General features: G+C 32.5%; 1 protein-coding gene across 1 annotated transcript; it reads right to left on the reverse strand.

Annotated features, from left to right (window-relative positions):
• Positions 1-153: 153 nt before the first annotated feature.
• Positions 154-19,060, reverse strand: LOC102803164 (polypeptide N-acetylgalactosaminyltransferase 13-like). The gene is made up of 10 exons (XM_006811111.3): positions 18,700-19,060; positions 14,687-14,853; positions 14,342-14,516; positions 11,786-11,986; positions 11,217-11,334; positions 7,855-8,043; positions 7,238-7,372; positions 4,879-4,977; positions 4,595-4,732; positions 154-3,160 (listed from the first exon to the last, which is right to left on the reverse strand). Exons 1-10 carry the CDS (start codon positions 19,050-19,052, stop codon positions 3,026-3,028), a joined length of 1,710 nt encoding a protein of 569 aa, XP_006811174.2. The 5' UTR covers positions 19,053-19,060; the 3' UTR covers positions 154-3,025.

A 19,060-nucleotide genomic window follows, 5' to 3' on the forward strand; every position in this document is an offset into this window, starting at 1 on the left:
ATAAACACTCATACATGCACCAGATCTTTTTCGGTAATCTCTCACTGGTTGTCGTTGAGGGCAGTATATATCTCGTGAACATTGTCATTGAGGGCAGTATATATCACCAATGATCTAAACAAATATTTAAAACTGACTGAATCACAGAAACCATTATTTTCCTCTCACTTTTATTTACATAAAATATTTTCATATAAAATTGTGATTATTGCAGTGTCACAAATTAGATAAAATCAACTTTCCTCTCAAATATAAAGGCACAATGTGAGGCACTGCAGTGTAATTCGTTACATGAATAATTAGAAAAAAACATACAATTTAAAATGGTTCACTTAACATGACAGAACAGTCAGATGTAATAGTGTACAAAAAAAACTGCAAGTATTCAGAACATATTTGGCTCTGTAGATCACACTGATCAGAATACCTCAAACAATTTTCTAGAAATATGTGGTTTCAAGCTTGAATTGGTCTACTTCAAAGGACCACGTGTAATGCGTTGTTGGTGAAGAATTGGGGTTGTTTTAACCAACATTTTGTTGTTTTCTGTCTTTATCCACATTAGTTGTAATTCTAAGTAATCCTAATTAGATATTTTACATAGTTGAACATAGTCAAAATAGAACATAAGAGTACAATATTGACATCCAAACAAAATTACAACATATAACAAACCAAATTCCTTATTTCATTCAGAATCAATATGACTGTTATTTCTATTCCACAAATGCGTTGTTTTGACTCCAATTTCTCAACATACCGTAAAATCTGTATTAGAGGCCACATCCCAAATAGAAGTCGCACCCATTCTATATGAGCAATTGGGAACCATCTGTGCAGATGCTCTAATAGAAAACACTTTTGCATTGTACTATTTTGATAGAAACCACAGCTTCTAATACAGATTTCACAGTACTATGAAATATTGGTTGGATTTCACAATATAAATAATTATCTACCACCACAGGCAAATGACTATTCTTTCAATTAAAAAGTATTCAAGTACAGTGATTTGATGTCATTTTTAAAAGCAACTCCAACTTTTAATACATTTCAGATAAAATGAATTACAAAAATAATTGTGTCTACACATCAAATTTGTAATTTTTTTTTATGTTTTAGTTTTATGTTGAATCTTGAAAATACGACATGAAAGCATGTGAATAACATGTCATTATGAGGCAAGGGAAACTGATCGTTGTCTTTGAATGCATCATGTTTCCCAGCAACATCTCATTTCAATATTTTGCTAGTGCATATTACAGAGATCTGCACAAAAAATGATTAAAAATATATTTATCATTGCAATTGATACCTCAGAAATGGTTAAACCTGATTTTATACTGGAGTGAATCAGGTAGTAACATGTTAATAGTGACAACAAATAAATCAATTATTTCTAGACTTGAATGACTGTGCATGCATAGACCAGATCCATTGTCATGGTTACACTGTTTGTATGGTACAAAAAACAGTTTCAAAAAGAATACTTATAACAACTAACTTGATCAAACATGATTACTAAAATGCTGGCTTGGCCTGCTGTAAATAAACAAAACATATATTTTAAAATCTTACTCAACAAAAAAACAAAAACAATGGAGAATATGAAGCTTGTATTTCAGAGAAAATCTTACTAATGCAAAGCTGCCCATCTGTGAGTACCAAGGGTAATTTGTTTATGTTTTCTCTTTTTAATGTACATTGGTGTTTTCTCTGTACATCAATGATGAAAAGTTTACTGCATCAAGTAACTCACTCCAAAACCTTTATGGAACAAGTCATTTAATTGGTTCCCTCAGAACACAGTGCTGTTTTCATGCAGCAATCATCAGGTGCCAAAAAGACAACATGAAATTATGACGATGAATATATTTCATGATGGCTATTCACCGATTCATGCTGTACTTCTAATAGGAAAATGTTAAAAATACAAGTTAATGTAAAATTTAGTACACAAAGGCACCAAATCTAGACATCAACCGGTAACTCACGGTGAAAAACTAAATAAATAATGCTTCCCACCACTTCAAATGTAAATATCAAAGCTATTTAAATGCACCTTAGCAATTGTAAAAACTTTAGCACCATTTTATAAAAAAATTAAAATCTATTAGATTTCATATTAGTGTTTTTACTGTTGATTGTAACTACAAGCAAGAGGTGGGATGAAGAGATTTGTTAACAAGAATATCTTGTAGTTTTATTTAATTCAATTTACAATTATATGTCATATTTTTACAGTAAGTTAAAATTTGCACTGCTCAGAACATTGTGATACACATGTCAATATCAAACCAGTTGTCCTAAATCACGCAAGTAGACTTTCAAAGTCAGGATTTTTCTGGGTAAAATCTAAATTGACAAGTCTTGAATGTGTTTTTTTTTCTTGAGGTTTTTAAAATGTACATTGTGATAATGAATGGAATCCAAACTGAATCATATGTAAATGCCTTGCAGTTATATTCATTCATGTATGTTATAAAAAGTATAACTCTACCAGTAAGAACATTACGGCAAACTTTGAATAATTAATGTTAATTTTTCAGTTATTTTATCACTGCACAGCGCCTTCTGTTAACAAATTAATTAAACATGCAAAATGTGTACGTCGTCAAATATTTCAGCTAAAGAACAATTTGACAAGTAATTTTTTTGTGCAAAGCCTAATTGATGAAGTTACTTGATAATTTGTGACTTGTGTGTCCCACTGTCACTAATCGAAATATCCACTGGTTTTTGATACTGGGTACATGCAAGACGATTCAGTCAAGATTTATTTATGGTAATAATATTAGATACTTAAAAATGCTTGTAAATAAAACTAAAATTTAAAAATCATGTAAGAGTAATCCTGACTTGTAAAAGTCAACCCACCAAAGTATATACAAGTAGACTCCACACCATACTGTATTGGTTCAGGTACAGATGGCAGTGGTCAATAATATGATGGCAAGTTCAGCACATGTAATTACTACCTGCTACAAATACTTAGCACCAGTATCCTATAATATTGCTTTTCTTCTCAACTTGAGAAATACTGTGAAAATTCCCAGATTTGCGTTGTTTTTTTACTATTACAGCTCATCATTTTTAGGCCATCGTTATCACCAGATCTATCCAGACACAGCCCACTGGATTTGTGACGTATAAAACCATGCTGGACAGAGAAAAAGAGAAAGAAATACAGATATGTAACAACTGGAATTAAAACAAATTTAATTCTATTTTCTATTTCAACAGAATTTTTTGAAAAATATCAGATCAAAGAAATTGGAACTTTAAACTACAATAAAACTGTAATTGTGTTATCCTTTGACTGTTATACATGTACACACCCATTGAATGTGATTGGTTAAACATACCGGTATACTGGAAAGAATGACAATGGAATAGCGCCCTCTACGAGATCAACATCAAACACTTTTGTTTGCATCTGGTTAGATTTGCCTGAATTTGTGTGAAAAAATCTTACATTTTTTGTACAAACTAAATTTAAGTTTTGAAGTATAGTTTACAGTGACAGTGTTATTGGCTGGCCAACTTAAAAGAGGGGTCGTATGAAAAGATATCTTGTGCAACAGAAACAACATAAACAACCAACATTCTTGAAGGAATTTCCATTTTTTTAAATAATGCTAGAAGGCGTAACAAAGTATCTGTGATTGTAAAAAGAGCAGAGTGAGGTTGATTGCAATGGCAGTGCAGTTTTATTCACTGAACCATGCAAAGTGAAGAATTTAAATGCAAAAAAATCCTGGAGCTCTGCCAATATCTACAGAGGCAAGGTATAACTTGTACTAATGGATATAAAGTTGAAACTCATTGAACCTGTGTCTGTCTTTTGGCTTCCAATCCATATGCCATAAAAAACATGGGAAGATGACTGAAAGCATATAAACTGGACAATGGCTATCTACTATACAGAGATCATCAAATCGTTTCCATTAAACTACATCAAATACAAGACACAGATTATACTTATAGCATGGTAGAGTGTGTTCAGGAAACTTCCTAAAGAGAAAAGCTGCATGAATGCTGTTTTTTTTCTCATTCAATCATTAAAATTCAATTAATTTTTGGTGGCTGTAACCATGGAATCATTTCATTAAACAAATGCATTTTGCTCATATTCTGTGATACTTCAGGTCAGGAATGCTCAATATTTATTACTAGGTATATGTATTTCTTTGGTTTCCAGTCACCATTTTGTCAAATCACTGAACCACCGTCTCCTTCAGAGGTTAACTTTTTTTCCAATGGAAACTCATGTAATGTTACGTCGTTCAGACATTACTATTAATTTTTTTCTTTTAATGGCATTCACGAGCAATATGTATGTTGATATTTTATGAATTGAGAGCAATATTGAATGTTGATTGCTGACTTTCTGTGAATCAATCAAAGGTACACCTCCATTCATATCACTGCACTCACTTTGTTTACATCAGAGTATTCTGTTACGACCTTGAGATCAACAACGTTTTGTTCATTCAAAAACCAGCAACTCGAAAGCCATTCAGGATAGATTCATTTGAGTGGCACGGGTTTTGAATTGAAATCAACCTTGAAAGAATAAAATAGAAAAACAAACCTTTCTATGTTCCCACATCTGATTGCCTCCTAGAGCATGACATTGTTCAAACACTGGTGTCTCTCCAACTTTTTTGGTTGATACGTCTAAACATAACTCCTCATGTCTAACTTCACCAAGTTTAGTATAAGAAAATACCTACAATAAGAATTATGTAGGCTTTCATAATGTATTCTCGTAACTTTTACAATATATTACCTTAACTTTTACAATGTATTCCCTTAGCTTATTCCCTTATTTCAAAATAGTCATTCTGAATTTCATCATACTGGTATTCCAATTACCTGATTGCCACCGCCACCATGGCATATATATAAACCAACAGGTTGTCCAGCTTCTCTCATTAAAGTGTCCAGACATACATTACTGGCAGCATTTTGGCACTAGTAAAAAAAAAAGTTAAAAACACATGAAACATTATTCTTGCATAAATAGCAATGAAAAAAATGTTTTGTCAATGCATCATGTTTATTGGATATCTCTAAAGAAAATGCAATCCATACAGAAACTTTTCAGCACAGTCTATTCCTAAAACTGTCCAGGTATGTTCTGTCAAAAAATTTGTGTCACTATTCATCAAGCACACTGTTAATCAGACTGTGCAGCGAGTCCGTCATGAGGCGACTGTCGGTCAAAATTTTCAAGAAAAAATTCTCTGCCATGCTGCTGCTTACTAGTATATAGCTGGTATACTATTGACACAACAAACCTGTTCCTTCATTTCTATAAATATTTATAAATTTTAAATGGCCAACCAGCCAATCAAAAAGCATTGTGCTAAAGTTTAAATGTTATTCCATCAGCCACTGGGAACTTTTTGTTTCAGTTTGAATTAGGAGGTTATAAATATTTATAAAGATGAAGGGATTGAGTTTGTTATGTTGATAGTACAAACAAACATACATTATATGCACGTTTTACTAAGCTATCGGCATATATATAATAAACTATATTGATACTATGGAGACAATCAAAGGGCAGATAATAGATAAGGGTTTGTAACTAGGGTGATGTTCATGAACACAAATCTTTGAAGGAAATAGTTAAAAATGAGTCATGTACAAGTAGGATTTACAGCCTATATAAGCTTGATAAGCATTTTGATACTGTAAAATACTTTATTTCCGCTATGAAGGAATGATTCAGTGAAAATGAAATCTAGCGAATATACCTTTTTTTCTATATTTTACATTCAACTTATCAAAAATCAGTGAAAATAAATTCCATATAAAATACCCAAAATGTCTTTTCAGCAAAAATTAATTTAAGCTGAAATAAAGGCTTTTACAGTAATTTAAATACAAATTTTTCTGTGACCAGATTTTGTTTTTGATTAAACACATTTATGAAGATCATTTTAGATATTTCTTAGTGTCAAATTAAAGTGTAAAAAGATTAGAACCTCCCTGTTTCTAAGTAAATATACGTTTCTTGAGTTCCGGTAATGATGATTCTAATTCATTTGCAGGGTTGATCTCGGTGACAAAACAATGACAGATCCTTCAAAAGAACACTGGCATCAGACCTGGGCGTCCATCCTTTTTTTCTCTTGTTCTCTAGTTGGTATTTACTTACATTGTGCACACAACTCAAACGCAATATCCCTCACACCTGATCTGATTCAAATTGTATTGAATAGACTGCAAGTATGATTAGCTGATTGCCCCAACAACTTTTGTATTTTTTCCAATTGTTATATTTAATCACCCAACATATTATCAGCCCCAAAGATGTGGTTATGTAAAGTTTCCAGATGGATGGGGTTGAACACATGCACACATACAGTTACCATGACACTGTCCTGTACACACAAAACTACAAACATCACACTCTAAAAACTAACAGTGCCAACAATATTTCTTCACACACCTTTTTTTCACAAATTTAGTAATGCCATGACAGTGCTATAAACAGTAATGTAGTTAGTACAGAATTTAAACTGTACTATTTAAAGTCTGCCATGAATTACCAGATAAACACAAACAATGTTACTCAGAAATCCACTGATCTGGTATCATAGCAACAGCAGCGTTCTATCCACATACAGGCAACTAGATAATATTGCACACTGCCAACTACATTTCATAGCTAATTTTTAGTGCGTTACTATAGCAACAGCACACATCACAAAACAGTTATCATACTTAACAACAATGCTTACCTAATAACTGATATTTCCTAGTTGAAAGTATCAAGAGGGAATCATCATATTGGATACATTTGACGGAAAAATGTAATATCATACACTGAAGTCAGCTAAATCATGTACGTAAGCTATTCTAATTTATTTCTGAATGTGACAGGAACACTTTGCAAAAGAAAGGGAGGGGACTACTTAGCCAATCCAGTGGCTCATTTAGATTTGAATGAGACTGATTTAAATGAAAACCATAAATTTGTATAACAATATTAAGAATATACATGCCTTTGCTGACTTCGGTGTATAACATGTATATATCTCATACTGTCAATAACTGAGTATTTCAGCAATGGAAATGTTCACAATATAAATCCAATTTTATTCCAAGAAACACTACAAATATATTGCCAAAAAATGATTGTAAATGTAAACACACACATCGCTAGTAATGTATTGCTGATTCTGACTAAGATCTCATACATATCAGTGTATTTTCAACTCACCTCTCCCCATGCATAGGCATTTTCATTAGGTACACTCAACTCTGGATACACATTATCTAGATACCATTTAAAATCCTTACACTTGAGTCGACTTTTTAGTTTCAGTCTCTCTGATAGATCACCGTAAGTTTTACCCTGCAAAGAGAAATGATAATAGAACAACTGAATAATAATTCAAAGGTGGATGCACTTAAGAGTAAGTGACAATGTGTGATGAAGATCTCATTGAAATCACACATCAAACTTCCTGTCAAACTCGTACATCTCGTGAGACAAACTACATGATATCAAGGGTAGAAAAAGATAAGGGTATGCAACTTGGTTGAAGATCTCGGTGAAATCATGCAAAGAACTAACAAACTTCATGAAACAAATCACATGTAATCAAAGGTAGATAAAGATAAGGGTATGCAACTTGGTGACATATGATAGAGATCTTCATTGAAATCTCACATCGCACTTCATGAGACAAACTATATGATATCAAGGGTAGATGAAGCTAAGGGTATGTAACTTGGTTGAAGATCATACAAAAGAACTCACACACATAATGAGATATTATAGGAAGTCTACAGTGAATAAATAATAAACTAGGTTTGAGTAGAGAAATAACAAACCTGAGCATCTGGTCTTGTTGCATAAAAAAATCTTTTGTAGTCATCCATCCATACCTCGGCTACTCTTATGGAATTATGGGTAAAAACATTTTCCATGCCACCAGGTATAGTGTAAGGGTGGGATTTTCTAAAAATATGACCAACTCTGGAACAAGGTACAATCTCTAAAGTTCCTCCACACTGCCATATCTATGCCAGAAATAAAATACATGTGTATTTAATAGAGAATACAATTATAACACTGTGATGAAATAGAGTAATTTATTTTTAGCTGTGATATAATAATAATAATGAAAAAGGTTCAATAAAATAAAATAAAATAATGCAAGGTAGAAATAAATGTTGCGTTTTAGTTAATGAATTACAAGTTTTAGTTGAGCTATGTGTAAATTGTTGGTGTAGTTTCTAGAATGGAATGTAGGAATTTTATTGCTGAGTATTTTTGCACAAAGAAAGACATGGACAAAATATTTGGGAGTTCAGATGTATTTATGATGGCAGTCCTCAATGACAGGAATGCAGTGGTCAAAAATGTTACTACCGAAAGCTACCTAATTTTATCTATGTCTTATATTAGAGAGTTGATGATGTATCATATTTTTGCAATGCATTGTGGAGAATATATGTCTTAAGGCAGTTCAGAAAGCATTGTAGTTTATAAGTCATCCTTTTAATGTTTTCATGAAAATGAATTAATGCCGTTATGATACTGTAAATTAAAAACTCAATTGAGTTCAGGATTAAAAAATATAATGAAAAATTAGCATTTTGACACTGGTTTCAATGGTGAAATTATTATATTACGTATAGAAATTTGCTTGATGAAATTAAATGAAAAACTTGTGTATTTTGTGTATTCCCTGTGTCATAATTACCAATTACTAATAATGGAAAATTCTTCCCCATAATGCATTGCACATGTGTAAGCAACATGTTCTGTAATTCAAAAGTCGTTTTATTATAGGGTAGTAAGCATTTCATTGTCACAGTCATGAGCACAAAATCTCCTCCCTACAAATGACGACAAATTATCATATTGCGACAGCGTAAATCAAAACCAAAACATCACAAGATGCATGTAATTTTAAACCTGCGCTCCACAGATGATATAGGTTTACTGTCTATCTGCTTTGTTCATCGTTATGCATCACAAATCATTTGCGTCAATCATTATTACAATACAAAGCCATTTTCTCACAGTAATGTCTGGGAATGCATCTCTTGCCACATTGTGTCGACCTTTTACCCTGCACATGTATGTACAAAATGCCTTGTGAAATCACTAAGGTTATGTCTGGCATGAATGGTATACAGCCATGAATAAACACAAAACTACATGTACTTGTGTTTACTATAAATTATAACTAAGTTAATAAACTGCCAGTGCAATGGTGCTTGGAAACATGATGCAAAAACAAACACCAGCGCTGCCCATTCATGATATACGCATGTTAATACCACTGCATCTTGGGTAATAATGTGTTTTCCTTTAAGATACTGTAAAATACTTTATTTTCGCTTGGAATTTATTGTCGCTATTTTCGCTGAAGGGATGATTCCGTGAAAATAAAATCCAGCGAATATACTTTTTTTCCTATATTTCACATTAAACTCATCAAAAATCAGTGAAAATAAATTCCAAGCAAAACGCCCAAAAAGCCTTTTCAGCGAAAATTTATTCCAGCGAAAAAAAAGTATTCCACAGTAGATGGCAACCATTAAAACTTATCGCCGGATTTCCTCGACTTGTACCATATGGCCTTATTTTTTGCTATTGCTCACAAATTCCAAATAAAAAGTATGGTTACCGAGCAACTTTCCACAAGTTACAAGAAAGGTACTTTATAATTGTACCTAAATTCTGACAAATACTACAGGGGGTACTGGTATTAATTTTGTAGGAAATAATGCCTTAACATGAATAACAAAAGTGCTCATGTTTTTTTCCAATAAAATATTTCAAACTAAGTAAAATAGACTAAATTATTAAGTATAACACCTTTAACACAAAAAAATATCATAAATTTATTTACTCTTCTGTAATAAATGGAATGGCCATGAATGACCTTAAAAAAGTGTGGTCCTCATGAATATATAATTTATGAGCCATTTCCTGGTAGTAATTTTTCTCCTTAATTATTTGTATTAGAGAGTTTCAAAGTAGGTTCGGAAATGAGCAAAAGAAGGATGTATCTAATAATGCATTTAATATTATTCTGATACGACCCATAAAATAAGAATTAATAAATAATAAATAAGTTAGTAATAAATAATTGCATCAATTTGTTTACAAAACCACACACTTTTTTTAATTGTCCTTTTTTTAATTACTTTTCTTCCCTTTTTTTCAAATTTTTGAAAAAACCTACAAAATATTTTTGTGCCAGGCGACATTTCCAGACATTGCTTTTGCTGCTGTCTTTCCTGACTTTTTTAGTCTCAGGTACTAATTGCTAGACCAGTTTCCCAAACCTACTGTATCTATCTGAAAGATCACCCACTGCAAAAGATCGCCCATGGAAGACGTTTCAGTTCCTGGATGATCTTTTGGTGATGCGAAAATTAACACAGCAGTAAAGATAATTGTTTTTTCAAGAGCGTGATGATACAAATCGGCATCAGCAGGATTAGGAAGAATTTTACACATGCAACAATAGTCTGATGGAAATTTGTAGAAATATAACTTAATTAATAAATTGATGCTTCTTATAGATTGTTTTTCTTTTCTTTTCTTTTCTTTTCTTGTTGTTGTTGACTTGTATGTTACTATCAAAGTTGTGAATTGACATGCTGAATTTATGCCATCCATACATGGTAGTGATGAACTTTCAACAACCTGGCACCGAAGTCATTCAAGCAGTCAAGCAATGCTTTTGAATTCTATCTGTGTTGCCGGAGGAAATGTTTTTATAAATTTCAATATAGTATGAATGAGTCCATGGACTAATAAATTTTGCAGTACCATGTGTGAATCAAACTACTGTATGACGAAGCCAATCCGTGTTGATGCCAGGCATGAACATGAAAACAGTTGATGTACAAACAATGTTAAGAAAAAAGTGCCAAAACATCGCCCTGGTTCTGGTAATCTCCAAAAATATAACCCATTATCCAAAACACAAAAAGGTCTTTTAGATAAATGCGTTAATACCACATGTTTGGAAGGCAGGGCAGACTGTTCTTTGATTTAAGTGAACACTTGGCTTCAGGAATCAGACCTCCCTAGTGTGAGACGAACAAATTTGTAATTGCCATGCACAATAACCAGAAACTTGAAAAAAAAAATGAGAAAGCCTTTGATAATTTGTAGCTATTTCCAAATATATTGCTATAAAGTGTATACTTTAAACCTTATAACTCACCCTAAATGATAACTCAAGATGTTCACCTCCCCATATCTGCATGTCTTTGTCATAGCTCCCAATATGCTCAAAATAATTCCTATCAACTGCAAATAAGCCACCAGCCATTATCGGAGATCTGTACAATAGATTTTTATTTTAAATATTTTATTAAGTATATGGCATCAAATTGTATGACAGGAACCACTTGATGAATTGCAATAAATTACATTACCATCACAATTCACATCTCAAAGATTCAGAACAGTGCAATTACCAGTGAATGACATTCCTACATTTTTGTAGGTTCTGCAATTACTAGACAAGTTTTCAAATTTTTCTATTAACAGGGATTGCGTTAACCCCATATTTTGCTTCCCTGACTCCAATTATTGAAGAGGGACCCAATTTTTCAGGCAAGCTGAGGTCCAATCTCTAATAACGTTATCCAGGGTCAAATGTCCACAAGTGGGACTCGTCTTGCCGAGACACTAGCGCAAACCCTGCTATATAGTAAACAGAATTGTGCTTATTTCACACTTTGATGATAATAAATTGGTTTCCATGGGAATATTAAACTTCTTACTTACTTTATTGGTTCAATTTCACTATTTCTACGTAACAGCTCTACTGGTGGTACATTTTTCCATTTAAACTGTAACCCCCAATTCACCCCTCCTCTGACTAATGGGGAGGCACTGTATGCAAATGAATCAGGATCTATAATATCTATGACAGGACACGCTATTGTGCTGCTATCTCTATAAATTCTTTCAATCAGTGGTTCCAACCTGTCATAAAAAATGAAAAACAAATTGTGAACTTGTTTAAAAGGGAAACAATTAAAGGCAGTGGGAATACACTGAAAACTGTTTTATTTCTCTGCTGGGAATTCCATGATTAGATGATTTAATTCTTTAAACGCCAACAAGAATCATCCTTGATCCCAGGTAAAGTAATGTAGAAGCAGCAAAAGTCTGCACCCCTGGATTTCCATTTGATCAATCTGCTGATCAAATTGGGAAGGGGGAGGGGGCTCATGAGGTTATCTATTTCAAGATACTTGAGTGATTTAAAACTACTCATTGCAAGGTTTTCAGCATTGAGGTTAAAATATAGATCAATATTAGACAAAACAATCTGTTTCTAGTTTAAAGTACATCAACATTACGAGTGTGAAGTTACACATTACGCCACAGGCTGTGTCTGTTAGAATAGTGATATGGCTTAATGCCAAACAAGACACACAGCTATAATTGTACTGTGTAGACTTCATACCAACACTAGCTCTGTATGAAATAAATACAACTTTTTATATAGTTACAAAAATCTGTATGGAACTTTATAAAAGCAGTTAGTATAATAATCCTGCAGTGAAAAACATTGTTTGAATAAATTAAATTATTTATTTACTTAGCGATGTTGATTATTAACTTTATTACATTTTAAATGACAAATTAGAAATGTAAAATTGATCTATTTATCTACATAGAGTATGTTTTTGTCAGTTGGAATGTGATTATAGATGTCATTGAAGGTAATTTCTAACAGAAATGAAGTAAAAAAACGAAACAAAACACAGAAAGACTTTGTGTTTCATCAATAAAGAAAAATATCAAAGTCTATTGATAGCTTGTAATTTCCTGTCAGGTGATTGAATTGCTTTATGAAAAAAAATAAAAATTGTGTTAGCAAAAAATCAGGTGGTCTTTAAACAAACGACTGCTCTTTAAATTGAGTATTTTGAATAACATTCGCTTGTAGATTAGTATCTAGTGTAGATCTCGGTTTCAATCCTGATTTCCATTAATTCTCGTTACTTATGGCAGACGCTGAAGCAAAGCGAAATATACATAATGTTTTCTATGAAAACATGGGCAATGTAACCATGTTGAAATTGCAGTTTATAGTATCTTAGGAGAAATTAATCTGTGGCAAAAAATAGATTTTTGTGGATTTTAACATAAAACTATTATGAGATACAGAGTGCCCGGAATACTTTAAATTTACACTATTCACATATAAACATTTAATGTGTAATGTTCCCATATTAGTAAGTGTTAAATAGCTGCAGACTCCCTTCCATAAAAAGAATGTTTCAACATATATAGCTAATAGTTATTCTACTCATGCATGCATTGGCCATTAATAGAATGTAGTGAATACAGGAGGTGACCTTAAGGTCAATCTCTACCTAATGATTCCAATACAGAACGCTTGTCGTCATTTAGATCACGTTTATCTGGTTCCTCACAATAGAGCATCCCCATTGTGTCACAGACACAAACATTTCGTGATTGCATTAAAAAGTGCAGACATAAAACGCTTTAACAATTAAGATACAAAACAGAATAATTGACACAATTACGAACACACTCAGTCCCCATATGGAATTAGTTAACTTTGTGAGTGAATATAATCAAACTGCGGTCAAAATTCATGACAAAAATCAACAGTTACATAAATATTCTATAATCAGGATTTCTACAGGTCTCAGCATATGACTTTTCAAGACTTTAATTTCAGCAATTTAAGACCTGTTTTTGCTTAAAACTTCACATGTTCGAGTTGAAGTCAGCAGGGAGCATTCCTAAAAATTCCTTGTATTTTTAAGACATTATATAACATATTGTAAAAAAAATATTGTATTCCAAACTTTTTCAAGAACTTAATAAAATAAAAATAAAATTTCATTTCAAGACTCTGTTAGAGCCCTCATGATTTAAAAGTAATTTATTCTGTAATTAGATATTTATTAGATTTTGTTACAATAATGTTTCAATAAAAACAGTTAATGCATGAAACAGTAGGGCAATTATGGACAAACACAGAAAGACAAAAAGAATAGAGACTGAACATTATTTAATATTTTTTTTGGATACATGCCTCTACCATATGACATGTAATTTTTATTTCCCACATTGGGGTCTAATAGATCAACTGTCACCAATACACAGTTACCAATTAATGAATTAAAATGCAACTTGAATTGAAACCTAGTCTGGTATTGACAAATTCAATCTACGACTTACTATTTTCATCTCTTGATGACATTATATCATGAAATGTTATCTACTTTATATTTGTCGGATATATATATTCATCACTCCAATATCAGTATGTGGTACTGGGGTTATTTTACCTACCAGTTATAATTCACCTCGCAGTGGGAATCTAAAAATACCAAAATTTTCCCTGTAGCTTTCGAGGCACCAATCAAACGAGCTCGGATTAATCCTTCTCTTTCCGTGGTATGAAGTATTTTAACTTTATTGTTGAAATTGGACTGTATATATTCATCCAGCGCGACTTTCAACTCATCTATAAAACAAAAATAAAACACATTTATACTGTATACTGTAGGTAGACATATATTCGCTGTATCCAATAAATTTTAGTTGATTTAAGGTTGCAGAGATATTCACTAAATGTTGCATGGTCTAATAATTTTTATTTTTTATATGTAAATGAAAAAACGTTCAAGAACTTACCTCTATCACTATAATCATCAACTAAAATAATTTCTTGTAAAAGTTTAATTTTGGATCTATTGATAACACTATATATAGTTCTCAAAAGAGTGGACCAGGCTTCATTGTGGAATGATATAATTACACTTGCAGTGGGTAAATCTTTATTGTACCGAACAGTGTCACACCTGACAAAGAAACAAAAAATAATTATACTATATTATAATAATTATACAATATGTACCTTAATTAATAATCATAAAAACAGACATAACATATGATGTGTGGTCTTCAACTTTCATATTTAAATTTCTCACATTCTATTTTTAAGAAATGAAAAAAATAAAATTGAACAATTATAACATTTGCCACAGAATTGTCACTAAAAAAAGAATTTCTAAATATAATATGGTGAGAATAGGTGGTCCTAGTTGTAGGATATGTTGTTTTTTTCTTCTAAAATTAGCAATCAGGAATAGGAATACTAACAAATGAAACACAGCACCATATGTGATGAAAAGTTGATTTCATACAAGATGCAGCAAATATTGCCTGTTTTGTCCTGCTTTACACACAAAACCTGACTGGTGCACTGACTGTGTGGGTAAAAGCATAGAATGCTGTGGCCAAAGATAAAACACGCAGTTAACATACCGAGTTGATAGTGAACAAATATTAGAAGTTGTAACATGCTGCATGAGAAGTGGTGCTTATTTGAGTGTGTGTGTTTTTCATAATTTTAAATCACAAACCCCACAAAAGCTGATTTGCAAATGTTAAGTCAAAATGTTATGTATATTCAGGGACATATTATGCAGTACAACAACATCATCTGATTTGACAGGTCAAGTCTGTTTACCCATAGACCCTAAAAATTGGTTGATTTTGTTTGACAACTAATTGTATGATTTTTAAGGGTCTATGGTTTACCCAACAAGAATGCTTTGTTGTACTGATGCAATTCTCCATGAATTTTCAATTACTGATGATGGCATTTCAATTCAATGCAATGTGGAAGCGAACTACCAATGTTGACACTGATTTTAATCAAAAAAATCAAGATTTTTTCTTAAAACTGGTGATTCGCAATTTTTGTGGAGGAAAGACAAAATAAATTATTCAAAATCCTTCATAGCTTGACAGGTCAAGTTGAATTCACTATTATTTACAATAGTCACAATGGACACTGTGATTATACATAAAAGTGAAAAGCAGTACGGTGATCAGGTTTCATGACTTGACAACTAAGCAGGGTGTTTCGGAAGAGATGGGTGCTAGGTTGAACGTGAACAAGAAAATAGAAATCCTACACCATTTGGGAGAGCTTAGTCAAGCATGGGTGCTAGGTTGGACAAGTATGGCATAATAGGGCTGTGAGACAGACAGACAAACAAACAAACAGACAGGCGGACAGAAAGACAGACAGATGGACGGACAGAACAGATGAACAAACAGACTGAAACTAAAATTACTTTGGTGTTGTTAAAGTGAAAAATTCCAGTAGGTCTAATAAAATCTGGATACATGTTTAGATAAATGCTCTACACCTGATGGAAAGTAACTTTATGTAAGGGGGACATCCTTGAGACGTGAGTAAGGGTGAGATAGGTCAATCACACCCAGCAATTTAATCTGTGATTAATTACCCTCAATCAAAAGGTCAACATTGTTGTAAACAAGACAATCTCTATTTGAATACCACTCAGACATGTAGATGGTAAACCAGAAAAATAAACCTCAGCATACATAACTATTTTTCAAGTGATAAACTTTTTAAAACACAGTAATTAGAAAAATAAAACAGAATTTACTGCTACTGGTTTGAGAATCTATTTTATTGTCAGGGTAATTATCCATATATGAACTTTAACACATTCAAAATACCAATGAGTTTTACGATTGCTAAATACAGTTTTGTGACATTTTTTTATATTTTGCGATTAGCCCTGAATCAAATTATTTAGAAAAACATGATAACACCTAATGAGAGCTATGGAGTTAATACATAGGCTTTTATGGGAAAGACGTAATACATGGTCTCTTCAATTGAAAACAAATCTTAAGGTGTTAAAACAATGTGTCCTAAACTATATTTAAAAATAAAATGGGGTACAGACCTACTCTATTTGTGAAGCTACATCATATTTTGCCTTATGCTAATACATGGGTAATAGAACATGTTAGAACTCCTGCACGTCCACTTCAAACTCACTCAGGTTCAGGAAATTGTATTGATCAACCTCAATTCCGACTTGAATTAGTAAGACTGAAAATCATTAATTTTAAATTTTTGATATTTAGATTCACAGATTAGACAGAAACTATGCATTCCATTGTAAAGTTCACGTTCATTCAATTTACTGACCCAGTGAATAATTTACCACTACTAAAAAATAAATTAGAGCTAAAAGTAATAAAGAAAAATAAATTACAAATTTATAAAGGATTGCAGAGACCATGTTTTTTAAATTTAATGACTTTGTGTTGGCCTTTTTTAATCTTATTGTAGTCATAGTTATGATTTTTTAGGAGTCCAAATAGCTAATAAACAAAGATGTTATTATTATTATTATGGCTTTAACACAATGTACACCATTATACTGTCCCAGTAGGAAACTATCGTACTCAAAGGATGTCTGGGGAACACACATCCTGTAGACACACTTGAAATCATAAGTTAAAATGTACAGACTCAAGACTGAAAAAAAAGCACTGCTTACACTATTGCAGCCCCCCCCCCTCCATGATTACAAATGGTTGACCCCTTACTTGCCAAATAAAACACTATGATCCAGATGTGCATTATTGAAGGAGGGGAATTGAATGATACAATTATTAGCAACTGTTACAGACTACAGTGTGACCAGTGATTTTTGCATGTATTATTCTATACTGTAAAATACCTTATTTTATCTGGAATAAACTTTTTTTCTATGGAATTTATTTTCACTGATTTTTGACGAGTTGAATATAAAATATAGGAAAAAAGCATATTCACTAGATTTTATTTTCACTGAATCATTTCTTCAGCGAAAATTAATTCCAAGCGAAAATAAAGTATTTTACGATAGTCCTGCAGATGTATTAAAATAACTGTGTACTGACAAAAAAAGTTGATAATAATTAAATAAAAGCTTTTTACTCAGTGTGAGTAATTTTTTAAGAAAAACTGTCTGAAAACAAGTTGTAGTAAAAAATAGTAATTGGCAAATTTTTTCAATAATTTGGGAAAAACCAAAAGTGCCCATCTTATAACTACATATGACAACAATGATATCCATTTGGTCCATAATTATAAAAAAAAATGGTAATCCAAAATTTAGAACCAATTTAACATAACAAGGAATACAATATAAGTCATTATCATATCCTATTGTTATGTAAATTAGCTTACACTCAATACTCTGGGGAGAACACTGCAGAAAATACCTAAAATAGTAACTTTGATATCTTGAAATCAAGGTGAGAAAGAGAGGCGATGCAGAAGAAAATGGCCGCTAATAATACCAGGTACAGTAAATGAATGAAAGTGAAATCAGTGTATGGTGACGTTTACTGGGGTGATCATGCATATAAAACACATCGTCAATGAATGAACTATTACAGGTTTAACTTTGGACAGCCTTTAGAAGTGTAATGGCATGTAATCGGTCTGGCATGCGTAACAGCGGTGTTCAAGGCAAAGTCAAATTACGACTGACTGTGCCATGACATGTGTTCTCGGTTCAACAAATAATCGTGGCTTATTCTTGACAACTTAACTGAACTATTTATAGCAAACTTAAAACAGAGTAAAAAAATAGTTGCACTAATTGGAATTTCATAAATTTCTGACAAGAAAAGTCGAAACAAATAAAAATAAAAATACTAAATGGCTCGAAGAATTGAAACCGAACGATGTTTATCATAATCAGCTGACCAAACAATAACAAACCACTGTAATGTTAGTGCATATTCTCACTGTCGGTCGATTCAGTCAGCCGCCGGTCACGCGCGAAACTTTTATATATGGAATCATTCACTTATTTACTTACAGTGAGTGTTTCACGTCGGTAATACTCCTCTCAAGTGATATCATATCACTGACAACAACATTAAAACCATGCACATCAAAAGTTTCGTCGGCTTCTTTCTTCTGTTCTCCGTACAGCAGAACGGGTTGCCCATTTTCACCTGGCCCGAAGGCGAAGCGATGTCGATCTGTCCAGGCCGAAACTCCCTCACCATCATCTAAAACTCCGGCCAAGTCTCGATATTTACCAAAGTTCCTCCTGCCTAAATATTCGTGACTGTCGTTTCTGTTAGCGTGATACATGTAAATGGAAACCATGACAAACCAAACAAGCGACGTGACCACCACACAGAGGAACAACTTTTTTGTCGCCATGTTTGATT

The sequence above is a fragment of the Saccoglossus kowalevskii genome, chromosome 7 (genome assembly GCF_978046115.1).
Source record: "Saccoglossus kowalevskii chromosome 7, keSacKowa6.1, whole genome shotgun sequence".
NCBI lineage: Eukaryota > Metazoa > Hemichordata > Enteropneusta > Harrimaniidae > Saccoglossus > Saccoglossus kowalevskii.

What these genes read in the sequence shown, in the direction of transcription:
- LOC102803164 (XM_006811111.3), bottom strand. Translation starts at nt 19,052, where the DNA reads ATGGCGACAAAAAAGTTGTTCCTCTGTGTGGTGGTCACGTCGCTTGTT. An exon ending in TGATGATTATAGTGATAGAG is followed by an intron (nt 14,517 to 14,686) that starts GTAAGTTCTTGA and finishes TTTGTTTTATAG; the next exon opens with ATGAGTTGAAAGTCGCGCTG. An exon ending in ATGCCTATGCATGGGGAGAG is followed by an intron (nt 4,978 to 7,237) that starts GTGAGTTGAAAA and finishes TTTTTTTACTAG; the next exon opens with TGCCAAAATGCTGCCAGTAA.